The sequence below is a fragment of the Haliotis cracherodii genome, unplaced genomic scaffold (assembly GCF_022045235.1).
Source record: "Haliotis cracherodii isolate W230 unplaced genomic scaffold, xgHalCrac1.p SCAF_11, whole genome shotgun sequence".
Lineage (NCBI taxonomy): Eukaryota > Metazoa > Mollusca > Gastropoda > Lepetellida > Haliotidae > Haliotis > Haliotis cracherodii.
Window position 1 is genome coordinate 6,209,374 of NW_027266266.1, and position 18,767 is coordinate 6,228,140.

At 42.2% G+C, this 18,767-nt stretch overlaps 2 protein-coding genes across 2 annotated transcripts; one reads left to right on the plus strand and one right to left on the minus strand.

Annotated features, from left to right (window-relative positions):
* The first annotated feature begins 375 nt into the window (after positions 1-375).
* Positions 376-6,822, plus strand: LOC139455307 (molluscan insulin-related peptide 3-like). Its single transcript, XM_071236859.1, has 2 exons — positions 376-568; positions 6,659-6,822. The coding sequence occupies exons 1-2, from the start codon at positions 376-378 to the stop codon at positions 6,820-6,822; spliced, it is 357 nt and encodes a 118-aa protein (XP_071092960.1).
* Positions 6,823-13,571: 6,749 nt separating this feature from the next.
* On the minus strand, positions 13,572-16,474 carry LOC139455308 (uncharacterized). The gene is made up of 4 exons (XM_071236860.1): positions 16,381-16,474; positions 15,163-15,297; positions 14,891-14,959; positions 13,572-14,066 (listed from the first exon to the last, which is right to left on the minus strand). Exons 1-4 carry the CDS (start codon positions 16,457-16,459, stop codon positions 13,591-13,593), a joined length of 759 nt encoding a protein of 252 aa, XP_071092961.1. The 5' UTR covers positions 16,460-16,474; the 3' UTR covers positions 13,572-13,590.
* Positions 16,475-18,767: the final 2,293 nt, after the last annotated feature.

Sequence of the window (18,767 nt, forward strand, 5' to 3'; positions counted from 1 at the left end):
TGTCGTATATAAGATTCATAATCAATGGTATATATTTCTTTAAGCTATGTCGTATATAAGATTCATAATCAATGGTATATATTTCTTTAAGCTATGTCGTATATAAGATTCATAATCAATGGTATATATTTCTTTAAGCTATGTCGTATATAAGATTCATAATCAATGGTATATATTTCTTTAAGCTATGTCGTATATAAGATTCATAATCAATGGTATATATTTCTTTAAGCTATGTCGTATATAAGATTCATAATCAATGGTATTTATTTCTTAAAGCTATGTCGTATATAAGATTCATAATCAATGGTATATATTTCTTTAAGCTATGTCGTATATAAGATTCATAATCAATGGTATTTATTTCTTTAAGCTATGTCCATCAATGTCCTATGGTCGATCTGCTTGGTGTTCGGACTTCTGTGTGGTGCGCGGCCGGTATACGCAGGAACGACACGTGTTTGTTTCCTCAATGATCGCAACCCCGACCCCAGGGGTATCTGCAACAATGTCCCTGAACAAGTGTCGAAAATCTGCAGTGTATACGGGAGAAGCGTGCGTTCAGTTGGTAAGTTTGTGTCTTCTGTTTGTTTGTTGTTTAACGTCGCGATCAACAATATTTCAGCTATATGATGGCGGTCTATTAATAATCGAGTCTGGACCAGATAATCCAGTGATTGTTATCATGAGAATTGATTCAGGCAATTATGATACGATGACATGCATCAACCAAGTCAGCGAGCCTGACCACCCGATCCCGTTAGTCGCCTCTCACAACAAGCATAATTACCTTTTACAGCAAGCATGGGTTGCTGACTCGGATAGTCACTGGTAATGTGTCTACTATTAAAACAATCGGCACGGGTGGCCCAGTCGTCTAAGGCGCCGCGATTCGTTGTGCAGAGCTGCGTCCCTTGGGCACGCCAGAAACCTATGATTATGGGTTCGAATCCCGGTTCACCCCGATTATGTTTCTAGGTTTGTCAGCACCATAACCGTACTCGTGGGTTTCACCGAAGTGGTAAACGTCTGAGACCTGCATCACTTCGGGCTTTCCTCCCACATTAAGTAGACACGCCGTGCAGTTAAAAGCGGCGCTAAACCTAACTCACTCACTCACTCACTCTGTTAAAACATTTAGTGTCTAATGACTACACTACAGACAGGAGGCTGCGTGTGTGTATGTGTATGTAATTTTACAGTACTTTGAAATTAAGTAAAAATTCATTTCGATTACTTGTGTTACCTTTATCCAAAGTTGCGTATAGTCTGTGGGGTATATAGAGTTAAAACTTTAATAATTAATAATTAACTTGATTTAAAAAATAAGATAATAAAATAGAAGAAAGTGTGGTTTACTCGATATATATTACGGTAATGTCCCTTCCAAAACCTCCATAAAATTTTGTTTTGTTTTCGTAAAGTTATTAACATATGCTCGTTGCGAAGAAATCAAAACTGTTCACAACGTTTCTATTTTATTCACATAGTCTTACATTTTAAGTTGGTCGTAAATGAACAAAACGTCTTAGTAAGTACGTGATGGTAAATCAACACGAGGCCTCAGTAAGTACGTGATGGTAAATCAACACGAGGCCTCAGTAAGTACGTGGTGGTAAATCAACACAAGGCTTCAGTAAGTACGTGGTGGTAAATCAACACGAGGCCTCAGTAAGTACGGGATGGTGAATCAACACGAGGCCTCAGTAAGTACGGGATTGTAAATCAACACGTCTTAGTAAGTACGTAATGGTAAATCAACACGACGCCTCAGTAAATACGGGATGGTAATCAACACGAGGCCTCAGTAAGTACAGGATGGTAAATCAACACGAGGCCTCAGTAAGTACGTGGTGGTAAATCAACACGAGGCCTCAGTAAGTACGGGATGGTAATCAACACGAGGCCTCAGTAAGCACGTGATGGTAAATCAACACGAGGCCTCAGTAAGTACGGGATGGTAAATCAACACGAGGCCTCAGTAAGTACGTGGTGGTGAATCAACACGAGGCCTCAGTAAGCACGTGATGGTAAATCAACACGAGGCCTCAGTAAGTACGTGATGGTGAATCAACACGAGGCCTCAGTAAGCACGTGATGGTAAATCAACACGAGGCCTCAGTAAGTACGTGATGGTAAATCAACACGAGGCCTCAGTAAGTACGTGGTGGTGAATCAACACGAGGCCTCAGTAAGCACGTGATGGTAAATCAACACGAGGCCTTAGTAAGTACGGGATGGTAAATCAACACGAGGCCTCAGTAAGTACGTGGTGGTAAATCAACACGAGGCCTCAGTAAGTACGGGATGGTAAATCAACACGAGGCCTCAGTAAGTACGGGATGGTAATCAACACGAGGCCTCAGTAAGTACGTGGTGGTAAATCAACACGAGGCCTCAGTAAGCACGTGATGGTAAATCAACACGAGGCCTCAGTAAGTACGGGATGGTAATCAACACGAGGCCTCAGTAAGTACGTGATGGTGACTCAACACGAGGCCTCAGTAAGTACGTGATGGTGAATCAACACGAGGCCTCAGTAAGTACGGGATGGTGAATCAACACGAGGCCTCAGTAAGTACGTGGTGGTAAATCAACACGAGGCCTCAGTAAGTACGTAATGGTAAATCAACACGACGCCTCAGTAAGTACGGGATGGTAATCAACACGAGGCCTCAGTAAGTACGTGATGGTGAATCAACACGAGGCCTCAGTAAGTACGGGATTGTAAATCAACACGTCTTAGTAAGTACGTAATGGTAAATCAACACGAGGCCTCAGTAAGTACGGGATGGTAAATCAACACGAGGCCTCAGTAAGTACAGGATGGTAAATCAACACGTCTTAGTAAGTACGTAATGGTAAATCAACACGAAGCCTCAGTAAGTACGGGATGGTAAATCAACACGAGGCCTCAGTAAGTACGGGATGGTAATCAACACGAGGCCTTAGTAAGTACGTGATGGTAAATCAACACGAGGCCTCAGTAAGTACGGGATGGTAAATCAACACGAGGCCTTAGTAAGTACGGGATGGTAATCAACACGAGGCCTTAGTAAGTACGTGATGGTAAATCAACACGAGGCCTCAGTAAGTACGGGATGGTAATCAACACGAGGCCTCAGTAAGTACGGGATGGTAATCAACACGAGGCCTCAGTAAGTACGGGATGGTAAATCAACACGAGGCCTCAGTAAGTACGGGATGGTAAATCAACACGAGGCCTCAGTAAGTACGGGATTGTAATCAACACGAGGCCTTAGTAAGTACGGGATGGTAATCAACACGAGGCCTCAGTAAGTACGGGATGGTAAATCAACACGAGGCCTTAGTAAGTACGGGATGGTAATTCAACACGAGGCCTCAGTAAGTACGTGATGGTAATCAACACGAGGCCTTAGTAAGTACGGGATGGTAATCAACACGAGGCCTCAGTAAGTACGGGATGGTAATCAACACGAGGCCTCAGTAAGTACGGGATGGTAAATCAACACGAGGCCTCAGTAAGTACGTGATGGTAATCAACACGAGGCCTCAGTAAGTACGTGATGGTAATCAACACGAGGCCTCAGTAAGTACGTGATGGTAATCAACACGAGGCCTCAGTAAGTACGGGATGGTAATCAACACGACGCCTCAGTAAGTACGTGATGGTAATCAACACGAGGCCTCAGTAAGTACGGGATGGTAAATCAACACGAGGCCTCAGTAAGTACGTGATGGTAATCAACACGAGGCCTCAGTAAGTACGTGATGGTGAATCAACACGAGGCCTCAGTAAGAACGGGATGGTAAATCAACACGAGGCCTCAGTAAGCACGGGATGGTAATCAACACGACGCCTCAGTAAGTACGGGATGGTAATCAACACGAGGCCTCAGTAAGTACGGGATGGTAATCAACACGAGGCCTTAGTAAGTACGGGATGGTAATCAACACGAGGCCTCAGTAAGCACGTGATGGTAATCAACACGATGCCTTATTAAGGTTTCCACATGTATAAATGACCCGTGAAGATCCGGGGTAGAATAGGTCTTCAGCAGCCCATGCTTGCCGTAAAAGATGACTATGCTTGTCGTAAGAGGCGACTGACGGGATCAGGTGGTCAGACTTGCGGACTTGGTTGATGCATGTCATCGATCCCAATTGCGTGGATCGATGCACATTATATCAATCACTGGATTGTCTAGTCCAGACTTAGTAAGAACGTGACGGTAATTCAACATAGCTCCTTAGTAAGGGCGTGATGGTAAATCAACACAGCTCCTTAGTAAGGACGCGATGGTAAATCAACACAGCTCCTTAGTAAGGACGTGAAGGTCAATCAACACAACTCCTTAGTAAGGACGTGGTGGTAAATCAACACAGCTCCTTAGTAAGGACGTGAAGGTCAATCAACACAACTCCTTAGTAAGGACGTGATGGTAAATCAACACAGCTCCTTAGTAAGGACGTGCTAGTAAATCAACACAGCTCCTTAATAAGGACATGCTAGTAAATCAACACAGCTCCTTAATAAGGACGTGCTAGTAAATCAACACAGCTCCTTAATAAGGACATGCTAGTAAATCAACACAGCTCCTTAGTGAGGACGTGGTGGTAAATCAACACAGCTCCTTAATAAGGACGTGCTAGTAAATCAACACAGCTCCTTAATAAGGACATGCTAGTAAATCAACACAGCTCCTTAATAAGGACATGCTAGTAAATCAACACAGCTCCTTAGTGAGGACGTGATGGTAAATCAACACAGCTCCTTAGTGAGGACGCGGTGGTAAATCAACACAGCTCCTTAATAAGGACATGCTAGTAAATCAACACAGCTCCTTAGTGAGGACGTGGTGGTAAATCAACACAGCTCCTTAATAAGGACGTGCTAGTAAATCAACACAGCTCCTTAGTGAGGACGTGATGGTAAATCAACACAGCTCCTTAATAAGGACGTGATAGTAAATCAACACAGCTCCTTAGTGAGGACGTGCTAGTAAATCAACACAGCTCCTTAATAAGGACGTGCTAGTAAATCAACACAGCTCCTTAATAAGGACATGCTAGTAAATCAACACAGCTCCTTAGTGAGGACGTGATGGTAAATCAACACAGCTCCTTAGTGAGGACGTGGTGGTAAATCAACACAGCTCCTTAATAAGGACGTGCTAGTAAATCAACACAGCTCCTTAATAAGGACATGCTAGTAAATCAACACAGCTCCTTAGTGAGGACGTGGTGGTAAATCAACACAGCTCCTTAATAAGGACGTGCTAGTAAATCAACACAGCTCCTTAATAAGGACATGCTAGTAAATCAACACAGCTCCTTAATAAGGACATGCTAGTAAATCAACACAGCTCCTTAGTGAGGACGTGATGGTAAATCAACACAGCTCCTTAATAAGGACGTGATAGTAAATCAACACAGCTCCTTAGTGAGGACGTGCTAGTAAATCAACACAGCTCCTTAATAAGGACGTGCTAGTAAATCAACACAGCTCCTTAATAAGGACATGCTAGTAAATCAACACAGCTCCTTAGTAAGGACGTGATAGTAAATCAACACAGCTCCTTAATAAGGACGTGATAGTAAATCAACACAGCTCCTTAGTGAGGACGTGCTAGTAAATCAACACAGCTCCTTAATAAGGACATGCTAGTAAATCAACACAGCTCCTTAATAAGGACGTGCTAGTAAATCAACACAGCTCCTTAATAAGGACATGCTAGTAAATCAACACAGCTCCTTAGTGAGGACGTGGTGGTAAATCAACACAGCTCCTTACTGAGGACGTGATAGTAAATCAACACAGCTCCTTAATAAGGACATGCTAGTAAATCAACACAGCTCCTTAGTGAGGACGTGGTGGTAAATCAACACAGCTCCTTAATAAGGACGTGCTAGTAAATCAACACAGCTCCTTAATAAGGACGTGATAGTAAATCAACACAGCTCCTTAATAAGGACGTGCTAGTAAATCAACACAGCTCCTTAGTGAGGACGTGATGGTAAATCAACACAGCTCCTTAATAAGGACGTGATAGTAAATCAACACAGCTCATTAGTGAGGACGTGATGGTAAATCAACACAGCTCCTTAACTAAGGAAATGAAGGTAAATCATAACAACATCTCAGTAAGGACGTGCTAGTAAATCAGCACAGCACCGTAGTAAGGACGTGATGGTAAATTAACACGTCTTAGTAAGCACGTGGTGATAAATCAACACGTCCTAGTAAGCACGTGATGGTAAATCAACACAAGGTATTAATAAGGACGTGATGGTAAATCAACACGTCCTAGTAAACACGTGATGGTAAATCAACACAGCGCCTTAGTAAGGACGTTGTGGGTTTTTCAGCTTGGCTTCAGAAAACTTCTTCCTGTCTGGAATTGAAAAGCTGTACTTACTATCGATATGAAAAGTGTATTGAAAAGTACTCACACACTCACTCACTCACTCACTCACTTGATTTATTATGTTGATTTACTAATTGAGAATTAAAAACACTTTGTTGGCTTGTTGGTTTTGTTTGTTAGGCTTACAACTTTTTGATCAGCCCTCGTGTCACCTCCTTCCTATCACCTTTCACAACCACCCGTTCGTAGCGACCCCTACACATCTACCTCTGAATATCCACCCCTTTTTATGTGAATGTCTTCTTCAGATGGCGAGTCCGGCAAGGAATTAGTGAAGTACAGAGCGTCCAAGAAGTCTGCGTTCTCCTTCCTGGACAAGCGGACCGGGTCGCAGGGATTTATCTGCGAGTGTTGCTGGAACCAGTGTTCGGGCCGAGAGCTTGTTGAGTACTGCCATGCCGGTCAACAGTAACAGTGAACACAAGCGTTTACGTGACCTAAAGTGCCCTTTAAGCTGCAGCTTAGTGTCATACATATTCGCCAGACACCCTGTATAAATAGTCGACCATGAACACATTCGAACGAAGGTTGGTTGGAAATGTGAGTCATATTTAACGTGTCATTGTGTTAAATACACTGATAGTAATTATTTTTGTCAGTTGCCCAAATATACATGAACGTCTTAGAGGCAACGTTTATTACAAAAATGTATGTTTTCAACAAAGGAAATTTTGTATAATTGTTAAATGATTGCTATGAACGAATGTTACATGTCAGCCAGTCATACAGTCGTCTAAAGGATAAAACAATCCTCCACAAAAAAAACAAAAAACAAACAAAATATAACCACAAATTATTGAATTAAGATTATACTTATTAAAATAGTTTTAATACATTTTGAACAGTTTACAAAAGCCAATATTCTGATAGTAACACGTGTGGCCCACTCAACTTTGGCGCCATATATCGCTGTACAGAGTTGCCTCCCTTGGACGTGCCCGAATCTACATTCGTGACCAACTCATGCCATTCCGGGACAAGCACAATGTAGCCGTGTTGGCTACGGGAACATATCCGAGTGGTGTCGAATGGGAAATCTATTGTGGGTATGAGCATTTCTAGGTTTGTCACTGCTATATTCGGGCTTAGCGCTATGATTGACGTACGTCTATATTTAAGTATGGGAATCACGATCGACTTAGCGCTAAGATCGCTTTGTGGAACAGGGCCCTGCATGACTTCGGGCTTCATTCCTACCTGTGATGGCACGCTGTGGCATAACTGAAATACCCTTAGCGCCGGTAGAGCCAACTCCTGTAGTCATTCTTAAGCTCCACTCCAGAGCGTGATACCCCTGTTACCTTCCAGGTATCATAGTATGTAGAGAGCCCCGCGAACGGACTATGCCTGTGAGGAGCTCGAATGAGCATATTCTACTCTACTCAAAGCGCAACTGTTCTTATGTCGGTTTTGAGAATGTCAAAGACTGGGAAAGCTATAGGCTTTACTTAGTTTCGTTCAATATCCTATAAAAAAGCTATCCTTTAATTTTGTGAAACGAGAAATTCGATTCCGGAAAATGATTATTTCACAACCACGACCACTGGATCTGAAAACTTACGTGTGTGAATATTGTGTGCCAATAAACATGGATTGGACCATTAGTTACCTCCTAGCACTTGGCTTGTGTTTGCATATGAAGAGTGAGTGAGTGAGTTGGGTTTAACGCCGCTTTTAACACTATTCAAATTATATCGCGGCGTGTCAACTTAATGTGGGAGGAAAGCCCGAAGTGATGCAGATGTCAGACGTTTACCACTTCGGTGAAACCCACGGGCACGGGTATGGTGCTGACAAACCTAGAAACATAATCGGGGCGAACCGGGATTGGAACTCACAATCATAGGTTTCTGGCGTGCCCAAGGGAAGCAACTCTGCACAACGAGTCGCGGCGCCTTAGACGACTGGGCCACCCGTGCCCCTGACTATGAAGACAGTCTGCCAAGTGTGTAGATCGATGCTCATAATGTCAATCACTGGACACAAGTACGTGTACTTAATTTGATGATACTTAGAACAAAATAATTTGTGTCAAAAGTCCTGGAAATATATAATTTGGCTTGAGGTTTAACCTGAAAAGATGGGTTGTTCGCTGTACACGTCGGATCATGATGTCAATCACTGGACTGTCTGGTCCAGAGTCGATTATATACAGACTGCCGTCATATTGCTGGAATATTGCTTTGGTGGCGTTAAACAACAGATATTCAAACATAATGTAGACATTCAGTTGTGTTTTGGCCTGTATACCTCGAAATGCGTTGCAACAAAGCTGGCTATGGTGGTAAAATGAAGTAATTGTGTTTTACAAGAAAGACACAATTCTATGGATAACAACTTCTTTAATACTGTGAAAAGCGACGTTTCGGTATAGATCCTTATACCGTTGTCAAGCAAGACTGAATGAGGGTACTTACTTACTTATATTGGAGATTTAACGTGCGCTTTCCGACTGCAAGCGTATGTCGCACACGGGCCCGGCCAGGCCATTTAATGTGTTTCCAAAAAGGGGAAAAGTGAGTTTGTGCAACCCAGGAGGGGGCTTTAGGGGTTACTTATATAGTAATTTTGAAATTTTGAGATTTGGAAAGAATGCCAAGAGTGGGTGGGGGACGAACTAAGGGAGCTGTGTGTGTTGGGTGGTTATCTAATAAGGTAGTTTTGATTTTAATATTTTATTTGGGGTTTAAATGCGACTAATTAGTCCTGTTTTTATTAGGTATATGCCTAAGGCTTTGAATTTTTCTAATTTATTTTGTGGATTTAGGATTGATTCTAGTGTAAGTCCGGTTTTAAGATTTAGGGTGGTCTGTAGTGTTGTTCGATGTGTTTGGCAGTGTGTGCAGTGAATGAGTACGTGTTCTGGTGTTTCTTGTTGTTTGCAATGTGGGCAGTTTCCTGTTGTGTGTAGTTTAGCTATTTTACGGTGATTATTTAGTTTGGTGTGGCCTGTTTGTAGTTTGGTAATTATTCTGTCGATTTTTTTGGATGGGTGTAGTATTTTGGGTTTATTTAGGGTTTTTTTGAGTACTTTCCTGATTTGGCTATTTGAGTTTTGGTATATATTTTGCCATTTTTTGTTAATTTTTTGTTTAGTGACACTTTTGATTTCTGATTTTGAGCTGGGTAAGTTTAGGCTTATTTCTGGGAGTTTAAGGGATAATTTTGCTGCTTTATCTGCCTTTTCATTTCCAAAGATTCCTACGTGGGCGGGGATCCAAATGAACTCTATTTGTTTACCTACCTTAGTTAAGTTGTTTGAGCTATTGAGTATTTGATTTATTAGTTTGGGGCGGTTTTTAGTGTTTTTATTTTTGAGGGCTTGTAGTCCACTGAGGGAGTCGGTTAGGATGAGGATTTTTTGGTGTTTTTTAGATTGCTGATTGTGTAGTGCTGAGGCCATGCCCATTAGTTCGGCCGTGAATATGGATTGGTTGTTTGGGAGTCGGTAAGATTGTGTGTCTTTGGTTGGTTGTGCGATGTGGACTCCGAAACCTGTGTGTTTTGCGTTGCAACAAAGCTGGCTATGGTGGTAAAATGAAGTAATTGTGTTTTACAAGAAAGACACAATTCTATGGATAACAACTTCTTTAATACTGTGAAAAGCGACGTTTCGGTATAGATCCTTATACTGTTGTCAAGCAAGACTGAATGAGGGACATAGTACAGAATATATATAGTAGGTGGAGGATTAACAGTAGAGGATTAACAGTAACAACAATTGCATACATGAGTGGGATAACATTGGTAGGTGATTGGTGGGATGTTATCCCACTCATGTATGCAATTGTTGTTACTGTTAATCCTCTACTGTTATGCCTATCAAACAATTTAATTGTGTTTTATCTTGTACTTCTTTGTTTACATCGCACTCGGCAATATTCCAGACATATCACGGCAACCTTGAAGTGATCGTGTCCGGATAAACCATGAGTTGGTATAAAAAGCAATCCCCTATTCGAGGGTCACGATAACCTGCGTCAACGAAGTCACCAAGCCAGCACACCTGATCCCATCTGTTCGCCTCACACAACAAGCCAAGAGCGCCCGACTACCCTTAAACCTAAGGGCTACCTAACCCTAACCCTATAATCTAAGGGCTACCTAACCCTAAACCTAACCCTAACCCTAACCCACCTGATCCAATCTGTTCGCCTCAGACAAGAAGCCAAGAGCGCCCGGCTACCCTATAATCTAAGGGCTACCAAACCCTAACCCTAACCAACAAATCGGTGCATCGGGGTATCCAACAATTTCGGTTTAGTTTCATGTTATGTGTTTATATCCACTTTGATGTCCTACTTCTTATGCATTCGATCTCCTGTGTAATATTTAACGACTGGCTTATACTCGCTGTATATGATATGCAGTATCACAGCTGTGGCCCCCACTACAATGTTACCATGGCAACATGCCTGCATTTTGGTATGTTTCTTACTCAACTCGGGTGTTGACGTAATAACAGTAAAAACGCAAGTACTTAATTTGATCATATTTAGAAAATATAATTTGTGTCAAAAAGTACTAGAAAGATATTATTTTGCCTCAGGTTTAACTTAAAAAGATGGGTTGTTCACTGTACATGTCTTGACACAAACGTGCAAAAAAATGGAGAAAACAAATTTACGTTTTGAAGTATTGACCAAAATAGAATATGATGTGTCTAACAAACATTCCAAACTGCGGTTGAGCTGTGTGTATGAAAGCCCAGTATCTGATGATGCCCCGGACAGTGTCTTGTCCACCAAAACAACAACCTCAGTATCAAACTACTGTAGATTTAAGAGTTTTGCTCTGTGCACATTTACTAAAGTTTTATCGCTACACCAGGCACAGACACCAGACTATTCATGTAGTCAATCGTGAAGGCTTCAGACCAAAAGGGGGGCGGTCGGGTAGCCTAGTGGTTAAAGCGTTCGCTTGTCACGCCGAAGACCCGGGTTCGATTCCCGACATGGGTGCAATGTGTGAAGCCCATATCTGGTGTCCCCCGCCGTGATATTGCTGGAATATTGCTAAAAGCGGCGTAAAACCATACTCACTCACTCAGATCTAAAGGATTTTCATGGGAAGATGACGATGAACTCAGCCCAAGATGATGTAGACTCTCCATGCCGTGTTCCGTCTTTGACGGACCAGATGGAATAGTAAGACACATCATAAAAATATAGGTTTTGACAGTGTCAGGAAGGATGGTGTTGCTGGAAAGGTAACGCGCACCGTTAGAGCTACAGAGATGTTATATTCCAGTAAATAAATACAGAAAGAGCTATGAAATATGAAGACAAAATACCAGGATGGATCGGCACATGACGCTTTTGTTGACACATATAGAGTTCTGTATCACCAGATTGGCCTATGAGTCACCGCCTCTATGTAAATTTATGATCCAATATATCTCGGGTCAAGTTTCACTACGAAAGTCAATGCTTTTACACAATGCTTTTAAAATTAAATGGAGAGCCAATACTATTAAACATCTAGGTGGATTAAGGGTCGAAGTTGCGTGTTGGTCAAAAGGAGTTTCTGACTCCATTGACACTGGGTACACATGCCAACTCAGGCCTAACAGGGGGTGGCGTTTACACTCGCCAAATGTTGCAATAGCGCGGGTGCAAAATCATGTACTGAAACTCTAAAACTAAAACAACAGAACATTATGAAAAGTCCAAACTAATGTAACATGGTGTTCCCATTGTAGTAATATATTGTATGTGTTGTTGATAAGACAGTAGAACTGGAGTGTTCACCAGTGTGATGAAACCCACAAGCCTGGGTGTGGCGCGGACAGACCAAACCTAATCGTGTAGAATCTGAGATTCGAACCTTGGGTCAGCTGATCTCGGCCCTGCTGAAGGACACAATTTTGCGCATCATGAAATTGCGTCTCAGACAGCCTGGCCACCCATGACCTGAAATAGTAAAGTAGGACTTCATGGCTTTACCGACATACGAGTATACTGCAATACCTTTTCAATAGATACATATTGCAATATTTTGTTCTGTGTTCCGGAATATTGAGTAAACATAATGTAACAAGTTTGGTTATTTTGTTTTGTTTAACATAAACCCTTCACAGAAATGCTTTCACAAATGATGTTTCCCTTCGAAACTGAATGGGGGCGGTCGGGTAGCCTAGTGGTTAAAGCGTTCGCTCGTCACGCCGAAGACCCGGGTTCGATTCCCGACATGGGTACAGTGTGTGAAGCCCATTTCTGGTGTCCCCCGCCGCGATATTGCTGGAATATTGCTAAAAGCGGCGTAAAACAATACTCACTCATTCGAAATTGAATGACAAAATGGCGGAAACGAGGAAGGATTTTTCCCTCACGTTGGCGTGGTCAGACCATGCAGACTTTGACTTCGTAATACTAGTATTGACTTTACTGTGTAGCAAATATGACCTGCATGTACAATCAGTGTCAAAAGCTTCATCTCCCATTATATCGCAATACGTATCGCAGTACACTTCCGCTGGTGGTAATCCTTTGATTCGTGAGAAGTGACACTGAGTTACGTTTGAGACGAGCTTGTTTATTGGACATGTAATCCCATTCGATAAATATGGCGTCTGTGGAGGTCAGAGGTGAAAGTTGTGACTTCAAACTGTGAGTATGGCCTGTCAACCAGCGAAACGAAAGCGACACGTTACAGCACGCGAAAAAGGGAAATTTGTCTGTTTAAGGAAAAACACCCGTCAGCAAGTTTGAAAACCATCAGCAAGCATTATGACACTGAATTTGGACATACCATAGGAAAATCGACAATTGGTGACATTTTAAAAGACAAACAGAAGTGGCTAAATCTCCCGGGAAAATTCAAATGATCCCGTGTAGCAAAACACCAGAAGCTGGAAGATGCATTATATCTTTGGTTGTGTGACATGACAAGTCGTAATGTGCCCGTTAATGATGAAATGCTGATAGAGAAAGCTCGCGATTTTGGTGGCAAAATGGACATTTCTGACCTTGATTGCATATTACATATTTGAAGGGAAGTAACTCTTCAAGTAAGAAGCTGGTTTCAGTTATACGGAAATTCGTTTATACGGACGAATTGTGAAATGACGCAAGTGTCCGTATAAACGAGGCACGACTGTATATTGCAATATATTGTGTTTACCAACATACAGCCAGCCAATAATATAAGGAAACATACAACTTATACAGGTGACATGATTTTATTTTGTGCAAAGAGCGCATGTCAGCTCCCAGCCCTCAACATATGGTGGGCAAGGTAAAGTACCGCATTTAGAGTCGACCAGGTACAAGATATGACCGTTGGTGTTTGCCTTACCCCCTGCGATAGCTTCTGCATCGCCATCAACACAGACATAATCAGTATGACCAGTATATTGTTCAGTGGCTCCCCCGAAGAGGTACCCCTTGTATTCCAGGTGCCACCCAGGGAAGCACTCATTCCTGGCAGGGACCATGGCAGCACTCCTCCTGTGACGACTGTGACACACCACACACGGGATATCATCTTGAAACAGTTTATGAAGAGGCGCTGTCTCTGCATCAGTTTGGTACTCGGCACCATAGAGATCGCTTTGTGATCCTACTGGAGAATGGTTGGCGTAGATAGGCGCCTCGGGGAGGCACAGAGTTGTCCCTGGACCACCCGTGGCCTGGTAATGGCTTCCTCCTGCATAACCTGACATTAGCCCAACTGTATTTTAATGTGTGATAAGATAAAGTTGGTTTGTTGGTTGTTTTGTTGTTTAACGCCGCACTCCACAATATTCCAGCTATTTGACGGCGGTCTGTAAATAATCGAGTCTGGACCAGACAATCTAGTGATTGACATCATGAGCATCGATCTACGCAATTGGGATCGATGACCTGCATCAACCAAGTCAGCGAGCCTGACCACCCGATCCCGTTAGTCGCCTCTTACGGCAAGCATAGTCGCCATTTACGGCAAGCATGGGTTGCTGAAGACCTATTCTACCCCGGATCTCCACGGGCAGTTAAGATAAAGATACTATTTGACTATAGTAGTATGTTTTTTCTTATCTACCCGTAAAGATCCGGGGTAGAAGATAAAGATACTATTCGACTATAGTTATTGATTTTCATATTTATGAAATAATAAATACATAAATGTTACATTCAGTTTTGTGGAGTGGAATTCTGGCACAACTACTCATAAAACCATCTGAGGGAAAGTAACTCTTTCAAAATGTTTAATGCTAGACATGTGGAGAACATTTCCAAATCTGAAACATCAGTGATCAAAGTGATGTCAGATGCGATTCCTTGTATTGAGTTGCACCATATGTTCCCGTGTTTTTCCAGGTCAACAATTGACTTGCCTTTGCGTGTGTTTGTGACTGGTAACACTGGTGGGTAGGATACGCTGACCGTTTCGGGACCACCTGGTATTATCACTTTTTGATAGTGATTCATATGCACATGCTCATGATACAGTCGGAATCGTACACTCGACGTATAAAAGAGTTTTGTTACATTTTTTACCTTTATACATGACATCATTTCCTGACGGACATGTTGTCCTCCCCCACCGAGTGAACACAGCTCCTCCTTCTAGACATGGCCAGACAAAAAAAACAGATTTCAGTACATACAAATAAATGCACAATGTAAAGACGTTTTCCGGTGCAAAATGACATGGTTGTGAAACCACGTAAACCTTTGTTGATTTTTATTTGTGCGGTATGGGTTACGAAAGCCTAAACGTTTTCATAGTATTGTGTCATGTTGTGTCAAAAGACAAAGATAAGTTATACCCAGGTCGCTTCCATGTGGAGTGAAAGTTTCTGGTTGCAGAACCTTCTCTCCCAGATAGAGTCTCAGCAGTGACCTCAGATCATGCAAGAACCTCCGGTTGGTGGACGGATGTGTGTACGGATTGTAGATATCAGCTGTGAAAAAATAAACATATTCGGTGAAGGAGCTTCTCTAAGTTTAATTTAGTATCAGATTGTCTGACATACTCACATGATTTGTTCATATTGTAACAGGACATGTCATTAACATAACCACGTGATTTGTTAATATTGTAACGGGACACGTCAATAATATAACCACGTGATTTGTTCATATTGTAGTGGGACACGTCATTGATATAACCACGTGATTTGTTCATATTGTAGTGGGACACGTCATTAACATAACCACGTGATTTGTTAATATTGTAGTGGGACACGTCATTAACATAACCACGTGATTTGTTCATATTGTAGTGGGACACGTCATTAACATAACCACGTGATTTGTTCATATTGTAGTGGGACACGTCATTAACATAACCACGTGATTTGTTCATATTGTAGTGGGACACGTCATTAATATAACCACGTGATTTGTTCATATTGTAGTGGGACACGTCATTAATATAACCACGTGATTTGTTCATATTGTAGTGGGACACATCATTAATATAACCACGTGATTTGTTCATATTGTAGTGGGATACGTTATTATCATAACCACGTGATTTGTTCATATCGTAGTGGGACACGTCATTAACATAACCACGTGATTTGTTCATATTGTAATTGGACACGTTATCATCATAACCACGTGATATATTCATATTGTAGCAGGACACGTCATTAACATAACCACGTGATTTGTTCATATTGTAGCAGGACATGTATTTACCAAAACCACGTGATTTGATCATTTCGTAGCAGTTGACGCCATCAACATAAGCACGTGATTTGTTCATATTTTAGTGGGACACGTCATGAACATAACCACGTGATTTGTTCATATTCTAGCAGGACACGTCATCAACATACCTACATGATTTGTTCATACTGTAGCAGGACACGTATTTACCATAACCACGTGATTTGTTCATTTCGTAGCAGGACATGTCAATTAAGACGAAAATATACACCATGTGTTGTAGGGACGCTTATTCCTTGTTTCATAGAATGCCTGGATGTGGAAGGAAAATTGATAGTCGATCGTCTCAGTGTGAATAAACGAACACTTACCTTTGACCATCTCTGCCGCCAGGACGATGATGGTAGCATGCAGCGTTAACGTCATGGTTGTGGACTGAATACAACCCATGCGGTTGTGGTTATAAAGACGTATACTACACGGTTGGGACATAGACAGCTGGACATAATTTCAATATTTCCACTGTCCAAACACATCAAGGTGTTCCTCAATCAACGTTTTCAAAACACGCTGAGTACCAGCAAATGGAATGTTTATTTGCCCAGCTGTTGGTGCGCATTTAAATACTATATCTCTAAAGTGGGTCTTAATGCAGATCGATATTAAAGTTTGAAGACATCATATTGTGTGATTTATATAAGGTACATATATGTAAATATAAAACGTCAATGCAAGAGAATAACCAGTCTTGATTATCCTCCGAAACAAATTCCATTTGGCGTATAGGTAAAAATAGCTGCTAAAATATATGAATGGACCACTGAACCACTGGACCAGTGATTGGTCAGTAGGAGAGGCATAGAAAGGACATAACTCGCAATAGCCACTGGTGGCGTTACGATCGAGCCTACGAATTCCAGCCTAGTTCGGCAAGGGTGGAAACTGGACTTTTATAGTCAGTTAACTCCCTTGCCTCGGGAAGATGTGATGACACCAGATGTTCGCAAAGAGGGTAAGCATGTCCTGCCCTACCTGTAGGTAAAAATAACCAACGAAAGTTAGAGGCATGACGTGGCTTAACAGCTTGCGACGGCGGCCTGTGAATAAACCAGACAATCAAGTGATCGATCGACCAGACAATCCAGTGACGCCATAGCGCATTTACTGATTTCGTTGAAACAAATAAAGTGTGAAATACGCCTGCTGCGTACAAGTGCAGAGATTATATTACTTATATGTGAATTAGGTGAGGTGAGGTGAAATGGGGTTTAACGTCGCGTCCAAGATTATTGCACTTATGTAGCGACGTGCATGTGTGTGTGTGTGTGTGTGTGTGTGTGTGTGTGTGTGTGTGTGTGTGTGTGTGTGTGTGTGTGTGATTCTTTATGGTCTCAAACCTATCGTTTACAGAACTGTCTTGTCGTTTAGTCTACGTCTTTAAGCGTAGGTGTCACCCTCTTATCTGCCGCAGTTTCACATAATAACCCCACCCAAACACAGTACACTGACTCCGAGCCGACCAGTCCTTGTTTTATCCCCTCAATGCCGAGCGCCAGACAGGGTAACAACAAGTACCATCTTCGTCTTTTGGTATGACGCGGCCGGGGATCGAGCCCCGGACCTTCCGCTCTCCGAAGATAAACCTACTGTGCTTTGATATTGGATGTAGTCCCACTGCAGAGTCTTATTGTAATTTGGAACCGAGCAGTGTTTTCTGATGGACTTTCAAATCCCCTACGTTGGTGGTTGACTCAGATGACGATGAATATCGATCCCAGTGAGTGAGTTCCAGTTATATCGCGGCGTATCAGCTTAATGTGGGAGGAAAGCCCGAAGTGATGCGGGTCTCAGACGTTTACCATTTCGGTGAAACCGACGAATGCTGACAAACCTAGAATTATAATCGGGGCGAACCGGGATTCGAACCCACAATCATAGGTTTCTGGCATGCCCAAGGGACGCAACTCTGCACAGCGAATCGCGGCGCCTTAGACGACTGGGCCACCCGTGCCCCAATATCGATCCCATAAAAAGGTTTGTAAACAACATGTTATCATGAATAGTTTTTAAAAATAGTTTTTATAATGCTTTATTTTACCTTTATTGTCGTTTGTTTTAATGAGGAAATTACCGAATATGACCCAAAGCAGTTTTATTAACGATATCATTTGTATGCAAAAGATCTGTCTTCGTTAAGCCTTGTCATCTCGTCATCAAACCAGTAAGAGTTGCGGTATAGGACGTGAACATCGTAGCCAAAACATCCGATATCAAAGGTACCGTATTACACCTGTTAGGCGCCCGGGCGTCTATTGATTTCTCGAGCCGTTGACCCCGCGTGTATGAGAGACCCAGCGTGTATAGGTGAAATATCGTATACAGTTCTGATGGGCTATGGCCAGCCATTTATTTAAGGATGGATATGTATGCTATCTATGAATATATGCTTTGTGTGAAAAGGTTTAAAGTAAAAGAGGTCTCAGTAGGAACAAGGATGTCCCGTTTTAACCATTCAAAATGAAGCATTCTTCAATGTCATGGTAGAATAAACAATAATGACTTTTGTGAATTACAACTTCGTTCTTTCAGTGCGTCGCTTCCGTACCGACGGCGGTACCGTTATGGTAAACAGGTGTTGTCGTTGTACAAAGGCATTGAAAACTTCATATTAGCATGTCACATCAGGCCACAAGGTTGCGCTGAACTCAATATCTCGTGTGACCGCCCGGGCAGCAATGACGGTTCTTCTGCATCTCTT